The 23182-nt window shown below is 51.5% G+C and overlaps 2 protein-coding genes across 5 annotated transcripts; one reads left to right on the top strand and one right to left on the bottom strand.

The window, feature by feature from the left end:
* Positions 1-1874: 1874 nt before the first annotated feature.
* On the bottom strand, positions 1875-5828 carry LOC306648259 (aurora kinase C-like). Of its 4 annotated transcripts, none has more exons than XM_079118237.1 (7): positions 5163-5828; positions 4981-5008; positions 4555-4746; positions 4084-4222; positions 3214-3362; positions 2300-2474; positions 1875-2113 (listed from the first exon to the last, which is right to left on the bottom strand). In XM_079118237.1, the coding sequence occupies exons 1-7, from the start codon at positions 5272-5274 to the stop codon at positions 1943-1945; spliced, it is 966 nt and encodes a 321-aa protein (XP_078974363.1). In that variant the 5' UTR covers positions 5275-5828; the 3' UTR covers positions 1875-1942. The 4 variants fall into 4 exon arrangements, with proteins under 4 accessions (XP_078974363.1, XP_078974362.1, XP_078974361.1 ...); XM_079118236.1 differs by having other exon boundaries at positions 4981-5011; XM_079118235.1 differs by having other exon boundaries at positions 4981-5017.
* Positions 5829-9323: 3495 nt separating this feature from the next.
* LOC306648239 (NACHT, LRR and PYD domains-containing protein 12-like) lies at positions 9324-18982 on the top strand. The gene is made up of 2 exons (XM_079118175.1): positions 9324-9801; positions 16988-18982. The coding sequence occupies exon 2, from the start codon at positions 17035-17037 to the stop codon at positions 18691-18693; it is 1659 nt and encodes a 552-aa protein (XP_078974301.1). The 5' UTR covers positions 9324-9801; positions 16988-17034; the 3' UTR covers positions 18694-18982.
* The last annotated feature ends 4200 nt before the right edge of the window (positions 18983-23182 follow it).

Here is a 23182-nt window from a genome sequence, read left to right on the forward strand (position 1 = left end):
TCTGTCTTTTCCTTTTTCTGGGTACAGTTACTTATTCTGTCAATCTCCCTAGGCATTTAGTTGAATGTATTCGAGCAGCAGTTGCTTTGTCCCAGTGATGAATATCCCCTAGCCAAACCAACTCTGGGGTCCTGTCAGTTATTAAAAGAGACCTTTCATGTCCCCAGGTCATAAACTAACAGTGCTGGAACCTACTACCACATCCTTTGTAGCCAGCAGGCCCCCGCCCCCAAGGGAGGGATGGGGGGCAGAAGGGGCTGGAAGGCAGGCAGAGCCCAGGTTCTCTTTGGCCATTTTCTACAGCTCAGGCAGCCTTCTGGGGTTTTCTCCCCCAGTTTAGGGCTGGTGTCCCTGACCCACAGTGAGATGATCTGCAGCCGCCTGGGGCCAGGCTGAGAGCAGTGCTGGAGTGGCAGCAGTGGGGTTAAAAGATCTACGTGGTTTTAACCCTTTCTTCTGGTGCCCTGCTGTTCTTGCACACCAGAGGCAGTGCCTCCGTCCTTCCCTTTACTGGAGGAACAGCTCCTCTGGCTCGAACCCCAGGCAAACTCCATCTCCTAACTCTCCTGCAGTTGGCCCTCAACACGGTCGCCTCACATCCTCCGCACAGAAGTCGGGTTCCTTAGAGGGCCAGGCCATCCTCTTTATGTCTCACACGCTGGCCTTGCCCCGGACCCCAGACCAACGGGGCCGACCTTGACTGAAGCCTCCAAAACCACAAGCCAAAAAACCCCTCCCTCTTTCCAAGTTGTCTGAGGTATTTTTACAGTAACCAAAGGTGACACCATCTGGTGGCCAGTGTGGAGGCTCCAGTGATTCTCCTGTCCTGATCTACACGCCCAGCGATGTGTGTATCCAGTTCAGATGTGGAAATTGCAGGGCTCACGTGTGAACCAGTTCATTTATGAAAAATCACCAAGTGTTTAATTGAAATATAAACTCAAGACAACTGATAGGATAAAACTAGAAAGCACAGAGATGTAAGCACTGAAGATGCAGATTATAACCCAGTGCCTGGGAGCATTTGGCCATTCAGCAGTGGGACTGTCCCCTTGAGAGTAGAATGCAGAATGACTGGTACTTCACTCTCTATTGCACGTCTTTACTCTTTATTGCAGCGCCAGGGTGGAACCCAGGGCCTTGTGCATGGCACCCCACCACGGAGCTACACGCCCAGCCCTCTTCTTTATAGTCTGCATGGCTGATGCAAGTACCTCTGTTCATACCGGGAATCAGTCCTGCCTCTGTTGGACATTTGCCACTGAGAGGAGACTGTTCAAAAGCAGCGCTGGTGAGAAAGATGGCCGCAGGGAGCAGGAAACATCCCTGAGTTTACAACTGGAGTCTGGCGGTTGACTTGGCTGTCATGGATGCAGAGAGGCTACCACGTGGAAATGTGGGGCAGTCTGGAAGGGCAGAGGCTGAGACCTTGGGAGGGACGCTGCCTTTGTCACCCGATGGTATGGGATAGGGGTGTCTGTGGGTACGTTTGAGAATCGGGTGGCCTTGGAATGCGGTGAACTAGTTTTACTTCAGAATGGCAGCACACTGATGCCTCAGAGAGGGTGGACCTTGGGTTTGATGAAGGTCCCAGCTACAAATGTCCTAAAACATGGGGAAGAGTTGAGTGCAGGAACCACAGATGGGCAGGAGGTTATGAACCCCAGAGCCTTTATCAGCAGATGTTATCCAGCTGTGCTCAAGGAGAATCAAGTCGCCTCTGCAAGGCCAAGAGGGTATCATCTTGGGCAGTTCTCCTCTTTCCAAAAATAAAGACTGCCCAGTTGCACACCAACTCACACAACCAAAAGGACCTCACATTAAATGAGTCTGTTTTTATTAATTAGCTTCCAACATAAAAATAAATAAATAAATAAATAAATAAAAAGACAAGATGAGGGACAGTTCCCTGGATACACAGGAAAGACAGAGGTCGATGGACTCAGGAGGCCTTCTGAGCACAGGGAGGCAACACCCTCCGGGAGTGAGCCTTCACCCAGGGATGCACCAGAATCTGAGCCAGGGGCAGCCGCTCCGAGGGCTGGAACCTAAGAAGCTTGGAGACCAAGTCCTGAGCCCCCACGGGCATTGAGGGAGGAAACGTCACATCCACCTGATGAGGTCAAGGAAGAAAGAGAGGTTAACTTCTTTGCCCAGTATTCTTTGCCTTCTTTGAGTCTCTTCAAGGCACTCTTCTGATCTTAGCAGGTCATCTCGGGTGTGTGCTCCAGTCCCTGCAGGCTGAGCAGCTATGCCCAACCAGCTCCCTGCCATGAACGCCTGTGGAGGGCCATCCCACCTTGAGGATGCGCCTCTGGGTCTCACTCTGAGAGGCGCTCTCAAAGGGCGGCTTGCCCACCAGCAGCTCATAGCAGAGCACGCCAACGCACCACAGGTCCACCTTCTCATCGTACATTCTGCCTTCGACGATCTCTGGGGACAAGTAGTCCAGGGTCCCACACATTGTCTGTCTCCTAGAGGAGGGCGGAAGGGACCAACTGGGTAGAGGCCTAGAATAAGGGACCTCCTGGACAGTCCCCTCACAAGCCCTGGGGTTTGACCACACCAGCATTTAATGTGGACCATGGTTCAGAGAAAGCAAGTACTGGGACCCATTACCACTGTTTGAAATTCATGCAATTATTTAGCTCATGATTCAGAACTCTTTTGCAAAAATATTCTCAACATCAAGAAAGATTTGAGGGGCTGGGGAGATAGCTCAGTCGGTAGAGTGCTTGCCTTGTAAGCACAAGGCCCTGGGTTCGATCTCCAGCACTCCCCCCAAAAAAAGAAAGAAAGATTTGAAACAAAGTGATGATACACTAAGGACTGAGTGAATGTATTATAATCTATTCATACAGAAAAATACTCTGCTGGAAATAGGACAATGGATTTTAAGTTATTTACATGGAATCTTATTGCTAAAGTTATATATTAACAAAGATCAGAAAATAAAAAGTACCAGTTGGGCCACATTAAGTGCGTGTTTAAATTTTATTCACAGTACTGGGGACTGAACCCACAGCTCCACGTATGCTAGACAAGCACTCTACCACTCAGCTATATCCCCACCCCTGCAACTAATTTGAAATTTATCTGCTTGAAAAGGCAGTGTTCAGTCCAGGTTTGTATCTGAGTTTTACATTTGCAATGAATTCAATTGGATCATTCCTTACTGGCACCTGGGCCCCACCCCAACACAGTCTGACCTACCTGAGGGAGGGGGCATGCACAGACCAGCCAAAGTCTGCGATCTTCACCTCACCCATCAGTCCCAGCAGCAGATTCTCTGGCTTAATATCCCTGTGAATCACCTTCTTCTTGTGGCAGTATGTCAGAGCATCTGCCAACTCCTCCATTATCTGTGAACAAAGCTAGAGCCATTTGGAAGGGAAGCCTCCCCCATGAGACAGAATGCTCACTGTGGACCTCGGGGGTGCAGAGAAATCTTGTTCTTGGCAACTCACTCCAATACTCTTTTTAGTGGTGCCACAGGTACAGTTTGGGAAGAATTTTCTCTCCCCCACTTTGTGAGGTAGAAAAGGATGGATGCTGAAAGGGACAGATTCTATTGCCCTCCCACAGCATGTAGCCAGATAGAGAACCTCCACAGAGCCAATCACATGATCTCCCAAAAACCTGAGCCCTGAACAAGGGAGTAAGAATCAGGAGGCAGCATGGAGTCATCCATCCTGAGGGCAAGCTGACCCAACCACTACTGTTGGGATGACCATGGCTGTGGGGCCCTTTCTGGTGCCCTCTAGAAATCTCAAGTTATCAGTTCCACTCATTTATTCAGTAAATCCCTCAGAGCCTTTCAATATGTGTGTTTTTTGTTTTCATATTTTGTATAACACAGTGAAGCTAGGTTCTGTTGATTACGAGAAATGAATCCAACTTTATACACACAATATTCTGGAGACACACTGGGGATAATTAAGGTATGAAAGCACATCTATAGAAGATATACAGATAAAATTCAGAAATGATCTTTTGAAAAGCAACCTAACCAACCACAGAGCCCCCACCCCCACCACAGGCCCGCAGTAAACCCAAGGCCCCCAGAGTTCAGGGTCCCCTCACCGTGGCCGTTCGCTGCTCATCTAAGGGGCCGCTTTTCTGCAAAAAGTTGTAGAGCTCACCCCTGGGAGCATATTCCAGAATCAGGTATATCCGGCGAGCATCATGGAAATAGTTGTACAGGCGTAGGATGTTTGGGTGTCTGCAGGAGGGATGGAGGGTGGGTCAAACTTCTCCCTGAGCCCAAAACACGATGCTACTATTACCAGTGACTGGTCACACAAGTGGCAAAGTGTGCTGGGACCAGAATGAAAGCAGGAGCAAGTGACAGGAGTCAGGGAACAGACATCAGGATTGGGATGTCGACCGAGGGAAGAAACTTTATATAATTTAACTGGAATGAGCAGCACAGAAAAATCAAAGTCAAGGGATACTAAATGGGGGTAGTGGGAAAGGCGGAGTTCAGATGTCAGAGCAGGAAGAAAAAGTAGGGAGGAGAGCCGTGTGAGGCTCTCAGGCAGAGCCTGTCCTTACTGAAGATGCGCCTGGATCTCGACTTCCCTGCGCAGCTGGTGCTCCAGTCCCGCCTTCTCAAGCTGGGACTTGAAGAGGACCTTCAGGGCCACGATGAAATGGTTCTTCTTCAATCGAGCCAGGTAGACGTTCCCAAATTTACCTTTGCCCAGAGGACGTCCGATTTCAAAGTCATCGATTGTGAAGTGCCTCCTGAGCGGATAGGAAGAAAGGAGTCCCAGTTCTGGAGACGGTGGAGGGGAGTAGGGGACCCGAATGCTCCTCTTTCCCCTCTCTCTTCATCCTCCCATCTCCAGGGCCCAGCCAGGGGTGTTTGGCTGGCAAACAGCAGCGCACGTCCAGGAGCCAACACTCCGCTCGTCACCGCTCTTCACCCTGGGACGCCCTCCATGCCCCGTCTGGACGCCAAGGCAAAGGCACTCTCACCTGGTTGGGTTGCTGGGTTGCATTTGGCCTGCTGCAGCTCCTCAGAAACGAGAGCAGATGGAAAGGAGGGAGGGAAAGGGACAGGGAAGAGAGGGGTGTCAACTCTTCCTTCAACACACCCCAGACTTCCATGGGCTGGCCCTTTCGCCCCTGCCCACAGGTCGGGCAGTTTCTTTCCTCACCTGTGAGCCTGCGCTGTACGCGAGAGGACCGCCGCCTCTGTTTGGAAGCTGAGAAAGGTGAGAGTAAGCCAGTGTCCTTCTGTGCCTTTTGGAGCTGGCCGTCAGGGTCCATGTGGTCATGAAAACCCGCCAGGAGGCTACACGAACCCAGACTGGAGGTCTCGTGCAGGAAGTCCCCAGTGGCTCAGGATCAGGCCTTTTATAGTCGGGGCCCCAGCCTTGGGGCGGGGCTGATGGCTCCTCATTCCCATTGGTCGAAGCCTCTGCCGCCATCAGCCGCGTACCCAATGGAAGACAAGAGGTGGGGCGGGCGCATCCCTCAGAGCTCGTGCCAAAGAGGCGGAATGGGTGGCCTGGGCAGGGGTGAGGCAGCGGAGGCAGGCTGTGAGCACCGGGGCAGGCCTGTTGGGGTCACCCTGGGAGTGCAAGTCCCAGCCCGCCAGGTCCTGCTGTCCGCTGCCGGTGTCTTTGCGAATCCTGTAATCAGTTTGCATTGTTGGTTTCAGATGTAGTAAAATCAGGGCACATATTTAGTTGTTCGGCAGGTGTGGAGTCTTCCAGAAACATATGAAATCGAATAGTTTTAGACGGGAAATGGAATATATCGTTTAAGTATGATTGGAAAAAAGAAAAAAGTCTCCCTAACCAATAGATGATAGAGCCTGAGAGCTCCTGTTGGGGAAAAGAGAATGAAAGCAGGTTCTTTTGGTTTGGTTCGGGTGGCGGGGATGGGGGTGGGCGGCATGTAGGCGTTTGGTGTTGCAGGTTGAACTCAGAGCATTAAGAAATCTCAGCACTCAACTACATGTCTCGTCCTTTCTATTTCTGAGTCTTGGTCTTACTAAATTGCTGAGACCTGCCTTGATCTTGTGATCCTTCTGCTTGGGTTTCCAAATTAGCTGGGATTACAGGTGTGCACCATCACACCCAATTTAAGAAAAGTTGTCTTATTGAATAAACACTGAAATCAGAATGTGATTCATATCACAGGCTATACAGTAAGACACTGCAAAGACAGTAAAATCTCACCCTTTCATATGCTCAAGCAGACACAGACCATTGTTTGCTGTTCTCAGATAACAGTCTTCAAGTGAGGGAGATGTTACATATTTCATCCTAACTTAACGGTGACTCTCAGTTTTCTCATGAGGGAAAAAGAAACTTCTTTCTTTACAATAGCTGATAGTTTGTAACTTGAATCATGGTGCCCAGGGAAGCCACACTCCTTCCCTTACACAGATACTGGGAGATGATGTGCTGCCTCCCTCCATGTGTCACAGAAATGAAAGCAATTCTGGGTTGCAAAACTGGTAAGAGGCTTCCAACAAGATTCACATATATCTCACAGCTACGCTGGAAGATGAGGGAGGAGGATTCCAAGTTGGAGCCCAGCAATTTAAGAACTTTAGCAACTTTATGAGACTCAGTCTCCAAATAAAACATTAAAAGGGCTGGGTATGTCACTCAATGGTAAAGCATCCCTGGGTTCAATCCCCAGTACTGGAAGAAAAAACATACATCCCCCCCCAGCCCCACAATCACATAGGGGCAGAGAAAGAATTCAGTGGCAGGGATTCTAAACCACAAAGTCGTGTGTGTGTGTGCATGTGTGTGTGTGTGTGTGTGTGTGTGTGTGTGTGAGTGTTGCTGAGGATGGAACCCAGGACCACCAGTGGTGCTGTGTGACTGAACTACACCCCTGTCCTCACTTATTCATTTAGAGATGGGGTCTCACTGCATTGTCCAAAAGATCCCCCTGCCTCAGTCTCCTGAGTAGCTGGACCTCAGGTGCAGGGCACAGCTCAGCTGGGAACCATTTGCTGACCTTATTTAAGTCACGTGGACACCGAGTCTTTGAAACATCCCACTGGCTGACAGTAGGCATTGGCATGCAGGTCTACAGCACCGTAAATGTCAGGACCAAGGAGATAAAGCTGGGTGTCGGTAGGCAAAGGAATAATGAACCCAAGAATGCAGACAAGGGAGAGCAAAGCAGGCCAGGGACAGAATCTAGAAATTCTAGCACAGCATAGGTGGCCAGCCATGGATGAGCCAGCAGGTTAAAGGGGGAGTGATCTAGGAGAAGGATGCACAGAACCAGGGAAAGGGTATGTCAAGGGTGGAGGAAGTGGTCAACAGGACAGGACAGTCCAAGAAACACAAGGAGGTAGTGTAACCGTGTCCCCTAGGCTTTGAATGTAGCCCTTGAATTTCTGCCACTGCAACTTATTTTTAAATGAACATGTTTCTTTCTCTTTCTCTCTCCTTCGCCTCCCTAACCTCTCCCCCAATCTAAATCAGTGAAACAGGGTTTCCTTTCTTCCCCATCCTAGGCAGAGTTATCTGTCCCTGAGCACACACACCCACCATGGGAAGGAAGTAATCCAGACTTTAGAGATGCACCAGAGTATCTCGGAAATGACTGTTTCCCAAAAAAACACGTGAATTACAACTCCAACAGAGAACACGTGGAAGGGAGCCTTTGAATCTCCTCTTTAAAATTCTCCTGTGTCTTTTGTTCTGTCTTCCACCTTATGAAATAATCGCGAGGGAGCCGACGTGTGTCCATGGCTCCCTGCGCCTTGTGCACTGTGATGCAGGGCACGCTTCAAATGCAGGGTGAGGCTGGGCAAGGTGGTCTGCAGCCTGCTCCCAGTAACTGGGGAGCATGAGAGAGAAAGTCCCAGGGTCAAGGACAGCCCGGGCAGCTTAGAGAGACCCTGAGCAACTTAGAGAGACCGTGTCACCAAATACAAAATAGAAAAGGCTGCACATGGAGCTCAGTGGAACAGCACCCTGGCTCCATCCCAGTACCGAGGACGCTGGGCCCTGTAACACGGGTGAACAGGCGGAGGCCCAGAGGAGAGCAGTGACCTGCCTCAGACAGGCTCATGACACCCAGCACCTGCAAAGGGCTCAGCACGCAGGCAGCAAGGGCTCAGCCGTTTCCAGCCATTGCTGCATGGGACAGAGAGGACACTGAGCTGCCTCCTCTCCCCTCCTCAGGAACAGGGAGGGCCAGGCATAGTGGAACATGGCTGTAACTCAGGAGTCTGAGGCAGGAGGATCAAAGTTTGAGGCCAGCCCTGGCCATTTGAAGAATCCCTGTCTCAAAATAAAAAATAAAAATAAAAAGGGCTGGGGATGTAGCTCCATGGTACTCAGTGCCCTGAGCTCAATCCGCACCCAGTACCACACACACACACACACACACACACACACACACACACACACACACAGACACACAGGGGAAAAAAAAGAAAGAAAGGAAAGAAAGGAAAAGGAAAAAAGAATGCAGAATGCCCTTGGTCATGCATCTGGCCCTCGCCACTCAGGTCTCATGTCCACTGTCTCCTCCCCGGTTGTGAGCACCTGCTACTCACCCCATTCATGAAGGGGAGATCTGTCACCCCACCTGGTATGACATGGCTGGGCAGGGGACACCCCGCACTGGGTAGATGACACTGACCACATGCATTGGCCACATGCAGTGGTCCTGCTTACCACAGGGGACTCGCTCCAGACCCCAAGAAGGTGCCTGAAGCTGCAGTTAGGACTAAATCCTATATATCCGGACTTTCCCCGTACACACATACCCATGATAAAGCTTAATGTGTGAATCTGATGCAGTAAGAGGTCAACAAGAACCAACAGCAAATAGAATGAGCATAACGAGATTCTGTCACAAAACTCAGGAGGCACATCCAAACTGCCCGCACGGCTGCTCTCGTGCTTTGGGGCCACTGCCCGGTAAGTCAGGACGACCTGACCACCAGTACCGCAGGGCTGCAGCGGTGGCTCTGATGGCTGAGCGGGCGCCAGAGGCCTGACGGGGAGGCGGCACACACAGGGTGACCGCTGGACCAAGGGACGGTTCCTGTCCTGGGTGGAACAGGAGCGTGGCCTCAGACTTCTTCATGCCGCTATGATGCGGGCAACTTAAAACTTAGCAATTACTTATTTCTGGAAAGTTCCAGTTACTATTTTCAGACCATGGTTGACTGTGGGCCACTGAAACCACAGAAAGTGACACGCAGAAGGGCGACCCCTATAGGCCCAGGGCCTGGGGGACAGGGACGCCGCCCACCAGGAGGAGTCACACGAGTCAGGTTACCTGGGGACTGAGTGGACCAGCAAGGGCAGGCTCTCTAGCCTAAGGGCAGCTGCTGCCTGGCTCTCAAGAGAGAATGCGCTTGGCTTGCTTGAATGATTTCCTGGCTGGCAGGGAGGGAAAGCTGTTGGGCTGGCGACCAGGCAGGGTGCGGCTGGGCCCCACAGCAGGAGAACTGGCCCCCTGGGAGCCATCCCTGCCCCAGGGCCCAGGGTTCACACTTAACTTCTGTCACTCATTATCTGAGGTCTCAGTGGCTGTCGATTTCCTTGCACCTGCTCCACACGGCATTGGAACACAAGCTCAGGGCCGAGGACAGGCCTGGGAGGTGAGGCGGGTCCTGGATGCTCCAGGCAGGGGGTGCTCAGGGGAGCGGAGCAGCCTGGAGATGTAACAGTAGCTACTGTGGCTTCTGCGCTTGCTGATCCCCCAAAGTTTCTCTTCCAGTTACTCCAGCGGGTGGTTGGTGCTCACTTGGAAGTCCATCAGCAGGCCTTGTGGAAGTCTGTCCCGACACTCCAAGGAAAGGTGAGGCTGGCGCCAGGTGCCCATCAGCCACGTGGTGGTGGTTAACGCCACCGCAGCCAGACTTCCTCCTGTGCTTCAGGTCAGGCAAGCTCTGTCTGTGGGCATGTGTCCCCACACTGGTCAGCTCATGGCTGGATGATGGCTACAAGGACCTCCCCCAGTGAATCCTGAGCAGGGACCAAGGGCAGGGTCACGCCTCCATCCTCAAGAGAATCCAGAGCCTGTCACTTAGGCAGGGTGGTGGTGCACGCCTGTACATCCAGAGACTCTGGAGGCTGAGGCAGGAGGATCCCAAGACCAAGACCAGCCTGGCCAACTCTGAGACCATGTCTCAAAATAAAATAAAAGAATAAAAGAGTCTGTCACTTTATCCAGATGAATTCCCTCCAATGAGCTCCCTGGCCCTTAGCCATCATGCTGGTGGGGCTACTGACCAGGACTGGGGTCCACACACATCCCAGACCTGCCACTGGTGTAGGGAGAAACCTGCTCAGGATGGCTTTGGCAAGCTGCAGTTCACCCTCTGGGGCTTGTGAAGGGCCAGCATTCACCATTCACGAGCACTGTGGTCAGCACTCACTGCTGAACAGAATCCCGTAGGTGGGGAGAAAACGGGGCTCTTGGTGCTGGGATGTGGCCCCAGGGAAAGTGCTTGGCCAAATGCAGAGGGCCCAGGTTCCATCCCAGCACCCAGAAAACAAAGCAAAAACAAATGAAATTAATTTTAAGAGACCATTTCATTAAATTCAATACACCCCAAGTATTATTTCAACATGTGAACAATATGAAATACTATTGATTAGGAAATTTTTTTTTTGTATTGGGGATTGAACCCAGGAGTCCTCCATCACTGAAACACATCCCCTGAACGTTTTATTTTAAACAGGGTCTCACTAAGTTCCTTATGGCCTTACCAAGCTGCTGAGGCTGGCCTTGAACTTGTGCTCCTCCTGCCTCAGCCTCCTGAGTCTCTGAGATCACAGACAGGCTCCACTGTGCCAGGAACTAATTCACATTCTTTCATACTCTCTTCAACATCTGGTGTAGCTTAACACACATCTCATTTCAATTTCTAAATTTTAATTCATCATACTTGGTTCATATTTAGGTTTCATAGGAATTAGAGTTGAAAAACGAGACTCACATACACAAGTTGTTCAGTGGCTTGCACCAACTCTCAAGTTTTTATCTGAATAGAGTCTCATTAAAATTGCAGGGTGTGGTGCACGCCTGTGATCCCAGCTCCTCAGGAGGCTGAGGCAAGAGGATCCCAAGTCCAGGCCAGCCTGGGCAAGTAGCAAGAGCCAGTCTTAAAATAAAAAGCAGGGAGAGCTGGGATGAAGCTCGGGTGGAGCGTCCCTCGTTCCATCCCCGCAGCTAAGTCAATAAACACTGAGGTAGGATCCAGTCCTTCTTGCACTTGGCACATGGAGGTGCTCAGTGTCCCGGGGCCCCTGGCAGCCCCACGCTGACAGCCCAGGCTGAAGTGCCAGCAGGCAGAGGAGGGAGAGACTGGGCCAGGAGCTGTGTGGCCCAGCACCTCAGCTGGAGCTCCCCTCTCTGCCCCCGCGGCTGGAGAGCCTCGGTTCCCGTCTGTGTCGCAGCGTCTGTTTCCCCTCCAGTGAGCTCAGGCCCTGGCTCCCCCTGGGGCCTGTGTGCCCCTCCCTGCGGGGCCCTGGAGCAAGAGCCTGAGCAGGATCCAGCTGTGGGCTGAGGTGCAGGGGCTGGCAGGTCACAGCCCTCAGGGGGACGGCGGCCCGCAGTGTCTGGCCCAGAGACCCGTGTCCTCCAGGCAGTGCAGAGCATGAGGGTTCCGCTGTGCTGGCTTGTGTTCAGTGGTGTGGTGGCTGGGGATGGAACCCAGGGGCCTGCAACACGAGGCCAGGGCTCCGCCACTGAGCCACCCCAGCCCCATTAATATCATGTTTAACTGACTCGTCACCATCTGTACATTCAAGGGACAGCATGTGCGATTTGGATACAGGTACACATAGTGGGATGACTGAGCAGACTAATTAGCATGGGCACACAGTGTTCATGCAGCAGTTTTTGGTGAGACATAGGAAATTCCCTGTGAAATTTGCATCATTACCAACTAGAGTCACTGTGCTGCACCATAGGTCTCAAGACCTGTTCCTCGGGCTGCCTGACACGTGGTGCACTTGGCCACATCTCCCTCCTCACCCACCAGGCTCTGGCCCGCTGCCCTCGCTCTTGCCAGGCAGACTCCACACACAAGGGAGATCTGCGGGGCCTCTCTGTGCCCCATGTTCTAACTTAGCACGTCCTCCAGGTGGTCCCTGTTGTCACAAATGACAGGAACGGGTGCCAGGAGCCAGCTCCGACAACTCGAAGTGTCCCCGAAGGATGGGTGGAGCGGCAGAGGAACAACACGAATCCCTAGAGCAACTTGGAGCTGCTCAGATTTATTTGAGCTCTTCTTTTATAGTATTAAGTAAAGCAGGATTAAACAAGATCCAAGTTATAGAGAAATTACCACAAGATTCGTCATTAACCGCACTCTCCAGCAGGTGTCTAACACAGAGCGGGTACATTAAGGCCAACTTTCTATATTCACTTAAAGTTACTCACATAAGCAAATTACAGCGAAAGGTACTTTCCTCTTTTCATCCCACTGGCCTTCGTTCACCCTCTGGTGTCAGACCTATTGTCAGCATAGTGACTCTTTTGTTTTAAGCTACATTTACCAAACTGCTAAGCAAAACGTGCACTTAATCTTTAGCTCATACTATTATGGTTTTGACTTAACCTTAAACGTCTACTCTGTTACCTAAACAAGCTCAGTTAGACTAAGTTAGGTTACTTACTGCCAAACAATCAGTGTGAGTGCTTCAGTTTTATCCTAATATTCTTTACGTTATTGATTCGTCCTCCTCCTGCTGTAATAACATGTGAGACCTAACCCAGCGTAAACCACTCATAACCAGTTAACATGCAATGAGGGCATCTGATCTTAAGATAATGTTTTTCTAGTTGTTTGCATGTGCTGTTTCTTTGTTCTTTGTTCCTACATTTCCAGGGTGGCCCTTGACGTCCAAGCCTTTGAAGGAAGGACAAATATTGGACATTCGTCCATTTACCATAAATATTAACTATTCATTCACCATTTTCATTGTACAGTGCTGTATAGGGAGGAGGTGGCTCTGTGGGAGGGAGTCCTTATACTTATTCGCTTGTTTCCCTCTAGGTGGGTTCCACAAACGTCCCCCAATCTTGTAGCTAAGTAGGGTGGTCCTAGTACTGTGGGGACAACAAGTCTCCTGTTTGTAAGGCTGTTTACTGGTAAAGCATTACCTGGGGCAGGTGTGGTCAGCACAGGAGCAAGCAATTCCTGTAACCGTAGTTTATGAAGAACTCCTCAAACTCTGTACCTCAGACTTATTATGTGTGATAGCGGTGCATTTTATAAAGCATTCCTCACCCTCTCCCAAGCTCCGCAGACTCACTGAGGTTGAATTCTCATCACAACAATCAGGGCATATGATTTGCAGTTGCATAGTTATAAGTATGATAATTACAAGAAAACGTCCAATTCCTAGGAGAGGTGACAGTGGCAGATTCCTGGAATGGTGGCCTTGCCAAGCCCCTCCCCATGCTCCGACCTTGTCGATCAGCATGGTGGAAACAGTCCCTGCCAATTGGGGCTGTCAGTGGTTCAGGATAGAGTTCCATGGAATTCTACCATATTTCATTATGTGCTCATCTGAGGCTGGGTACTGAGGCTGGCTCCTTTATTTTATTTTTTATTTTTTTTTGAGAAAAAGGAAAAGGATGGTGTGTTAATTTGCTAGCAAAAGAGAAACACAGGGGACTCCTGTCCCAAAGGCTGTGATTCTGCCCCTCATAGGTAACAGGGGATTTTAAAGAGGTGGTTCAGAGAAATTGAGATTATGGAGCAGTGATCAGGAAGGAGGTGGTTAGAGAAAAGAAACACATAAGTGTCAAAGCGACAAGGGACATAGTTGGAGCATCAAGTGAACCCCTGCTTCAATTTCCCACTGCCGATCTCTACATTCCATTTCTATGGAAAGTAGGCAGCAACATCGCCAAGCTACTTCCTGCTGAAAGGGGTGACGTTGGGGGAAGTGACCCACAGTCCTGTCCTCTGTTGGGTGGGGTGTGGACAGTTAAGGGCATTCAACATCATAGGTCCCCAGGGCAGATGGCGGGTGACCGGACAAGGCCTACCTAGGGCAGGGATCTTTTTTACCCTTTCTTCTGTTGTCCTGTTATCCTTGCACAACAGAAGCAGTGACTTTTGGTACCTTAAACTTAGTTCCTGAGGGTTCAGACCCCTTATCATGCAACTGCATAAATGCCTGTTTCATATGTTTTTCCCCTGACAGACCAACAACTCAATGTCAAGATTGCATAATAAAAACCAAAGTCTGAATATTTTCCTGATAAGTGCGTGACAATATATAATGAGGGGTGTGGCAGGGGAAGAGAAGAATGAAGGAACTTTGCATGGTGTAGAGAAAAATGGGGTGGGAGGGCTGGGGATGGAAAAACAGTAGAATGAGACAGGCAGTATTACCCTATGTAGATGTATGATTACATGAATGGTGTGAATCTACATTGTGTACAACCATAGAAATGAAAAGTTGTACCCCGTTTGTGTATAATGAATCAAAATGCAGTCTGTAAACATTAAAAAATCTGAATAAAAAATAATACTAAAAAAAATTGTACAATGATCTAGAAAAACCCTTCAGAGGCCAGATTGTGTTACAGTAAACCCTCCGTCTTTTACACAGGCTTATCCCTATAGGTGGCTCATGCAGCCAGGATCGCTCTGCTCAAGAGACTACCAGTAAGATCAATGCAGCATGGTCCATGTCTTAAAGGGCCAGTAAAGACAGAAAACAGATGAGAGAGGATCACCGAAACCAAGGCTGAGAAATGGGACTTTTTTGTGTGTGTGTGGTACTTGGGATCGAACTCAGGGCCTTGTGCTTGCAAGGCAAGCACTCTACCAGCTGAGCTAACTCCCCAGCCCAAGATGGGACTTTTAAACAGACAGACCTGCAGGTACAAATTTCTTCCACTTACTTTACCTTTGATGGACCAACTCCAACTGTAAGATTGTACAATAACCTAGGAAGCTATTTAAAAATCCAGATCATTACAGTAAAGAATATTATCTTAGACAGACTTAGAGGTGGCCCTCTCTTCAACTGACTTTACCTCTGACAGACCAGCTCCAATTGTAAGATTGTACAGATCGAGAGAGAGAGCCAGACAGGAGGCCCAAACCAAGGCCAACAGATAGGAACCTTTATTTTATTTTATTTTAGCGGTGCTGGGGATTGAACTCAGGGCCTTAGAGGCTTGCCTCAGAGGCAAGCACTCTACCAACTGAGCTATCTCCCCAGCCCGGGAACCTTTAAATTGACCAGCCAAGCTCTTCCCAAAGACAGAATCCCCAAGTCTGAGCCAACAAACAGGTGAGCACCTAGAACAGAGCAGAAGGGAGTACTTATCCTTAGGTTCTCAGAGTCCCACTGAACTCTGACTCCTACACCACGGGCACCACAGCTATCCCCAAAAAGAGGGACCAGATGTTCCCACAAACAGGAACCAAGTGTGTGGAGTCAAGTGTCTCAGCCTGCACACCGGGGGATTTACCAAATGGCCGAGGGTGTCGTGGCTTTCCCGAGTTTGGTTTCCTTTTTCTCCAAGTAGTGCAAATGATGGAGCAACTTCTGCAGTTCGGAGAGAAAAGGCAGAAGTTCCCTGAAGCAAGAAGAACTTCAGCAGCTGCTGGGAGGGTCCCTCAGTCCCTCCCTTACAGCAACGGCTCCTGTGGTTTGGTCTGAGACAAACTCAGAATTTCTCCAGCAGTCTGCTTTCATGCTGTGTATCCTCAGCATGGAAATGGGATCACGTGGAGTGCCAGACCTGCTCAAGAAAACTGGAATGGGGGCTGCTCTCAGGTCCCATCTGGGGGGCCAACTTTGTTGCTGAAAACTCAGTCCTCGGACTCGATGCTAATTCAATAAGGAGGAAATGGTCATGAGAAAAAGGAAAGAGAAGGTTAACTGGTTTGTTAACACAGAAGAAACACAGGGGACTCCTGTCCCAAAGACTGATTCCCAAGGCTGATTGCTTATCTTGGCATTGTGAAGAGAGCTGCGGTCACCCCATTCACTGTCCTAGACTATTTATAGACGTCCATGCAAGCAGGCTTTCCCCCAGTGACGTACAAGTGTGATGTGTGTGTTCAACTGCTGAATTTCCCAGGTCAGATTCTATAAACAACAAAGACACTCACTTTATATAAGATAGTGCTTATTTAAATAATAATAATACAGAAGCAACAGCAAAACCAAAAATGCAAATTCAAGAGTGAGATAATAAACGGCACCAGATCCAGGAAACACCAACACCTGAAGCCATGGACCTGGAGAGTCCCAGGAAAGCTTTTCAGGTCCCAGCTGGAAGCCCCAGGCAGAATGTCTTTCTACGGGTGAGACTCCAAACTCCTATTCCCAGGGGGGCTCCTGAAATACAAGTCAGAACAGAAAGCTGTGTTCTAGCAACCTGCATCACCTGGTATGCCCTCGAGGACACTTCATGTCCACAAAGACTGGCCAGATTCCCGCAAGGGAGGAAGGGATGGTCTCCAGATACCTGATTGACTGAGTTCCCCTGGGAGAGTCACACCCAAGTGGAAGGCAGCATTCTGTAGATGTTCCATCAAGGGTGTGGGAAGGTCTCACCAGGTACATACAGAGGGAAGATCTTTCATGTTTTCCTTAGCCCTCGACCCCCTGAGACCCTCAGCAGAGAACTCCTGGAAGGGATCGCTCTCCTCCATGCAGGCATGCACCTGCTGGTTGCCAAAGGGGGTGCAGAGAAGGGAGCTCTGCTTGTCCAGCTAGTCAGGGGTTCTGTTGGGATGCAGCCTCTGTTCAGCATCCAGCCAGCTCCCTGGAGATGCTGCTGCTCGGGGGTCTGGCGACTGAGTAGGAGGCACAGGGTGTGTTCTTACCTACAAGGGCACAGGTTAAAGCCTCAGCTTCCCGTGACTAGACAAGGTCTCCATAGAGAAGAACCAACCTTGAAAACGGTTCCAAGGTCACTGCAGGACTGGTAGGCGCTAGACCCAGAGTTGATTCCTTGCTGATGAGTCTCCCACGGATCCCCCGTTGCTCCCCTCTAGATTCCCGGGAAACCTACAGGGACTATATCCGCAGGAAATTCCGGCTGATGGAGGACCACAATGCGCGCCTCGGGGAATGCGTCAACCTCAGCCTCAGGTACACCCGGCTGCTCCTGGTGAAGGAGCACGCAGATCCCATGCAGGCCCAGCAGAAGCTTCTGGACACAGGCCGGGGACACGCGAGAGCCATGGGACACGAGCCCAGCCCCATCCAGATAGAGACCCTCTTTGAGCCAGACGAGGAGCGCCCAGAACCACCACGCACCGTGGTCTTGCAGGGGCCAGCGGGGATGGGGAAGTCCATACTGGCCCACAAGCTCATGCTGGACTGGGCGGACGGGAGGCTCTTCCGAGACAGGTTTGATTATCTCTTCTACATTAACTGCCGGGATCTGAACCGGAGCGCTGCCGAGCAGAGCCCGCAAGACCTCCTCTCCGGCTGCTGGCCGGAGTCCAGGGTGCCCCTGCGGGAGCTCGCCTGCGCCCCCGAGCGCCTGCTGCTCATCCTGGACGGCTTCGACGAGCTCAAGCCTGCTTTCCACGATTCCCAGGGACCCTGGTGCGTCCGCTGGGAGGAAAGACGTCCCACCGAGCTGCTCCTTGGCAGCCTGATTCGGAAGAAGCTGCTGCCCGAGCTGTCCCTGCTCATCACCACGCGGCCCTCGGCCTTGGAGAAGCTGCACCGCTTGCTGGAGCACCCCAGGCACGTGGAGATCCTGGGCTTCTCCGAGGAGGAAAGGGAGGAGTACTTCTCCAAGTATTTCCGCAGTGCCGAGCAGGCCAGCCAAGTCTCGAGCTTCGTGAGGGACAACGAGCCCCTCTTCACCATGTGCTTTGTCCCCATGGTGTGCTGGGTCATTTGCACGTGCCTCAAGCAGCAGCTGGAGGGCGGGGGGCTCTTGAGACAGCCTTCCAGGACCACCACCGCCATGTACACGCTCTACCTCCTGAGTCTAATGCAACCCAGACCAGGGACCCCCACCCTCAAACGCCCTCTTAACCCCAGGGGGCTGTGCTCTCTGGCAGCAGAGGGCCTGTGGCATCAGAAAATCCTGTTTGAGGAGCAGGACCTCCGGAAACACGGCCTGGATGGGGCGGATGTCTCTGCCTTCCTCAACACCACCCTCTTCCAGAAGGACATAGGCTGTGAAAAGTCCTACAGCTTCATCCACCTGAGCTTCCAGGAGTTCTTTGCGGCCATGCACTACGTCCTGGAGGGTGGGGGGAGTGGGCCAGGTCCAGGCCAGACCCTGACTGGGCTGTTGACCGAATACGGGTTTTCAGAAAGGAGTTTCCCTGCGCTCACGGTCCGCTTCCTGTTTGGGCTACTGAATGAGGAGCTGAGAAGCTACCTGGAGAAGCATCTTTGCTGGAGGATCTCCCCGCACGTCAAGATGCACCTGCTGGAGTGGATCCAAAGCAAAGCTCGGAGCCAGGGCTCCACCCTGCAGCAGGGCTCCCTGGAGCTCTTCAGCTGCCTCTATGAGATCCAGGAGGAGGAATTCATACAACAGGCCCTGAGCCACTTCCAGGTGGTGGTGGTCAGCGACATCGCCACCAAGATGGAGCACATGGTCTGCTCCTTCTGTGCCAGGAGCTGCAAGAGGGTCCTGGTCCTGCACTTGAATGGAGCTGCCCACATTGCCCACCAGGAGGGCAGCTCCAGGAGGACTTCCGGGACACAGGCACCCTCAGCGCGGTCGTAAGTACCCTCGGGCTGGCCTCCAAGTTCACACCCTCACCTAGTGGTTCTCCTAGGGCATCTGTGGCCTTCTTGTCATCATCGCCAAGACACTTGGCAATGGCCTGGACACATTGGGAGATACCTGGGCAGCAGGGTGACTTCACTGACATCTAGTGGTGAGAAGCCAGCGGTGCTGCAGAGCATCCCACAAAGCACAGGCCAGTCCCAGAAAGATGTGGCCCCAGAATAGCAGTGCCAGAGCTGACAACCTGCTCCTGAACAACAGGCACTGGGGTAGACTGGGGTCGATGGCAAGGAGAAGATTCAACAAGAAAGGCCTCCAGGCATGGGGCACGCACGTGTAATCCCAGTGACTCAGGAGAGTGAGGAAGGAGGGCACATGTTCAAGACCAGCCTGGACAATTTAGTGAGAGGCTGTCTCAAAATAATGTAGAAAGGACTGGGAGTGAAGCAGAGGCAGAGCACTTGGCAAGCAGGTGTAAGGCCTTGGGTTCAAGACCAGTATGGCAAAAAGAGAAGAAAGAGAGAGAGAGAGGAGAGAGAGGGAGAGAGAGAGAGGAAGGAAGGAAGGAAGGAAGGAAGGGAGGGAGGGAGGGAGGGAGGGAGGAAGGAAGGAAGGAAGGAAGGAAGGAAGGAAGGAAGGAAGGAAGGAAGGAAAAGAAAAGAAAAGAAAAGAAAAGAAAAGAGGTAAACAGGGCAATGAGCCAGCCAAAGAGTGAGAGTTCCAGAGAGGGGTAAGTGCTTGAGGAAACTCCGCCAGGATGATGGAGCAGGCGGTGGGGGTGGGGAGGTGGATACTGCAGCTGCTCACCAGGCGGGAGGTGCTGAGGAGGTGCAAGTGCTGAGGGAGGAGAGACTTGGTTCTGTGTAGTCCCAGCTCCTCAAGAGCCTGGGACAGGAGGATGACACGTTGGAGGCGAGGCTCAGCAACTTAGTGAGACCCTGTCTCTACGTAAAACAAATAAAAGCTCAGTGGTTAAGTGTCCCTGGGTTCCATCCCCAGTTCAGGGTTGGGGCGCGGTCCCTGGGCTCCAGCATAGAGGGAGGGAATGAAGACAGGAGGGGAAGCAGCTTCTGGGAGGATCCAGCTCTTCCTCCGCCCCACTCAGCAAGGGAGCCAGCTCCATGTCGGAGCTGACTGAGAACTTCAGGCTGGCACTGAGCTCCGGCCCTCCCAGGCAGCCCTGCAGACATCTACTAGGGACATCAGTGGTGATGAGCGGGAGGCAGCTGTAGAGAATCCAGGAAGGAGGGATTGCAGGAGGCGGGAAGGGCGGCCCGGGCTGCAGGGGAGGGTTGGACTGCCCGCAGCCTCTCTGACTTGGGCTCATTTCCAGCTGTCAGACTGCCTGGCTGCTGGAGGCTCGGCCCCTCCTGGAATCCTGATTCTAACTAGATCCCTCACCGGAGAGAAAGGCCGCACACGAGTGTCACGTCTTTCTCTCTCTCGCTCTCTCTCTTTGTTTTTTTAGGGCCGAGTGTCGAGGACTTTAAATTATTGGGCAGGTGGAATGTCCATCCCCCAAATGCTTGGGACCAGAAATGTCTCAGATTTCAGGTTTTTTAACTTTAGAATATTTGCGAGTACATCAGGAGGAAGCTCAAGGACGGGATCCCAGTCTAACACAGAACCCGTAGGTCTCACCTGCACCTCGCTTTCCCCTCCCTGTGCAGTGCTGAGGGCGGCCCAGGGCCTCAGGCGGCTCTGGCTGGCCTCCTACTCACCCCGGCTCAGCCTGCACTGCTCTCTCCCCCAGGAAGTCTCTCGGCGAGTCGGTGTTACTTTAGTAAACCTGCAGTCTTGTCTTCCACGTCGCTACTGCAGCGGCACAGTTGAACATAGCGACGGGATCTGTTGCCACGTGTCTGCACGTCGCACCGCAGGACAGCACAATCTGGCCGATATCACTCCCCTGCACTTCCCCCTCCCGGCCCTCTCACCCCTGGGCCGCTCTCCTCTCCTGATCTCCCTTCCATTTCCCTGAGATCCCCACCCCACCTTTCTCTTCCTTTTCCCTCTCCAGCTTCCACATGAGGGAAAACGTGACCCTTGACCTGAGTTTGACTTATTTTGCAAACATAATGTTCCCCAGTTCCATCCATCTTTCTGCAAATGCCATAGTTCCTTTCTTCTTGATGGCTGGATAAAACTCCATTTTTGTGCACGCACGTGCCAGTTCTTATCCATTCTCCCTTTGAAGGACGCCCGGGCTGGTTCCGTAGGCCGCTGTTGTGGACTGTGCTGCTGTGACACGGGTGGGCCGCCTCACTGTAGCATGATGGCTGATGTTCAGGGCCCATACTGAGGAGCGGTGCAGCTGGGTCACAGGGCGGTTCCCTGCCTGGTCCTCTGAGGAACCTCAAGCTGATTTCCTTAGTGGTTGTACTGATCACAGCCCCCTCACCTTGTGAGAGTGGTCCCCTTCCTCACACCCTCCCCAGCATTTCCTACTGTCTGTATCTTGATGGCTGCCACTCTGCCTGGTGCCCACACTCTTAATAGCGCACCTGCCTGAGGCTGGTCGCTGGACGTCAGCTGTGGAAGTTTCCAGTGTGGCTTCATCCTGGCCCTGCAGAAGTTTTGTATTCTGGAGTCTTTTGGATTTTCCCACTGGGGATGCGGAGTGCGTGTGTGGGGGACAGTAGGAGTGGTGTCTAGTAGCCTGGTCTCTGGGGGGAGCAGTGGAGTACTCCTGTAATCAATCCCAGTGACTCAGGAGGCTGAACAGGAGAATCGCAAGTTGAAGACCAGCCTCCACAACTTAGCACTATCCTGTCTCAAAATGAAAAAGTACAAAGGCTTGGGCTGGGCGCTCAGTGATGGAACGCTCCTGGGTTCCACCTGCAGTGTCTCTGCCCACCCACTCCTCCCAATAGCCTGCGCTGTGGAATCCAGACTCTCATTGGGTGGAATTCCAGCTCTGCTGCTCACTAGCTGTGTGACCTTGGGCAAGACGTGTCTCCCTGTAGAATCACTTATTCTGCTTGGAAAATGAGAATTTTAATGTCTATCCATCAGGGTGATTGTTGTTTTATACTTTTTTTTTTGCGGTGCTGGGGATTGAAACCCAGGGTCTTGTGCTTGCAAGGCAAGCACTCTACCCACTGAGCTTTATCCCCAGCCCCATGTGGTATTCATTTTTTGCTTCTGCAATGAAATTAATCAAAGGGAATCTGTAGATGAAATCTTCTCCATCCCTGATCCAAGGATTCGAGTCTGACTTGCTGCTCACTAGCTGCAGGTAACTCAGTTAATTCAGAAGCTCAGTTGAAATAGAAATGGCCAGGTGCAGGGAGTTGACACACTCCTATAATCCCAGCAGCTTGGTAGGCATAGAAAGTATGATTGCAAGTTCAAAACAGCCTCAACAACTTAGCAAGGCCCTGAAAAACTTAGTGAGTCCCTGTCTCAAAATAAAAAATAAAAAGGGCTGGGGAGGTGGCTCAGTGGATGAGGACCCTGGGTTCAATGGCTGGTGAAAAAAGGAAGGAAGGAAGGAAGGAAGGAAGGAAGGAAGGAAGGAAGGAAGGAAGATGAAAAACAAAAAAAGATTAAACCATGCATTCTTGTATACAACAAAATGCTGCTTTAAAATAGACGTGCCAGGCAGCCAATGCATCCCCAAGACAGAGCACTGGACTAGCAAGAGGAGGCCCTGGTTTGATCTCCAGGGCTGCACAAAAAATAAACGCTAAACTAAAATCTACGTAATTGCAGAATGACAAAATCCAGCTACTCTACATATTACCTTAGAAAGCTATCATCTTTATGGTGAGATCATTTAAAATCTACTCTTAGCATTTTTCAGGAATATCATTTGTTACATTATTAAAAATCAAATTCACATACCAGAAAATTCAGTCCATGTGTCAATCTGGAAGCATTTTAGCATATTCACACACAGTTATGCAAACATCATCACAACGTCCATGACACTTTCCATTCTCCAAAATGAAACCCCATACCCATAAGGGTCTCTCCACCACCACACCCCACCAGTCCCTAACAGCCAGAGTGTCCTTTTATTTATTGGCCCTGGGGATTGAACCCGGGGTGCTCAACGACTGAGCCACATCCCCAGCCCTTTTACTTTTTGGAGACAGGGTCTCACTAAATCGCTGACACTGTCCTGGAACTTGCAATCCCCCTGCCTCAGCCTCCGGCCTCACTGGAGTACGGTGTGCACCACCACACCCCAACTGTTTTAGTTTTATTGTGCATTGCTGGGGCCCAGGGTTTCATGCATGCTGGCAGCTGCTCTACCTGCAGAGAATCCCCAGATCTGCTGCCCAGGAGCTGAGCTGGCTCTCCTCCTTCCTTCCGCCCCAGGCTGAAGAGGTGCTGCTTCTCCAGCTCTGCCTGCCAGCACCTGGCCACAGCCCTCACTGCCAACAAGAATTTAATCAGGATGGATCTGAGCAGCAATAGCCTGGGGCTCCCCAGCATGACCTTGCTCTGCGAGGGGCTGCGGCACCCCCAGTGCAGGCTG

Source organism: Sciurus vulgaris (assembly GCF_902686455.1).
Source record: "Sciurus vulgaris genome assembly, chromosome: 17".
Classification (NCBI taxonomy): domain Eukaryota; kingdom Metazoa; phylum Chordata; class Mammalia; order Rodentia; family Sciuridae; genus Sciurus; species Sciurus vulgaris.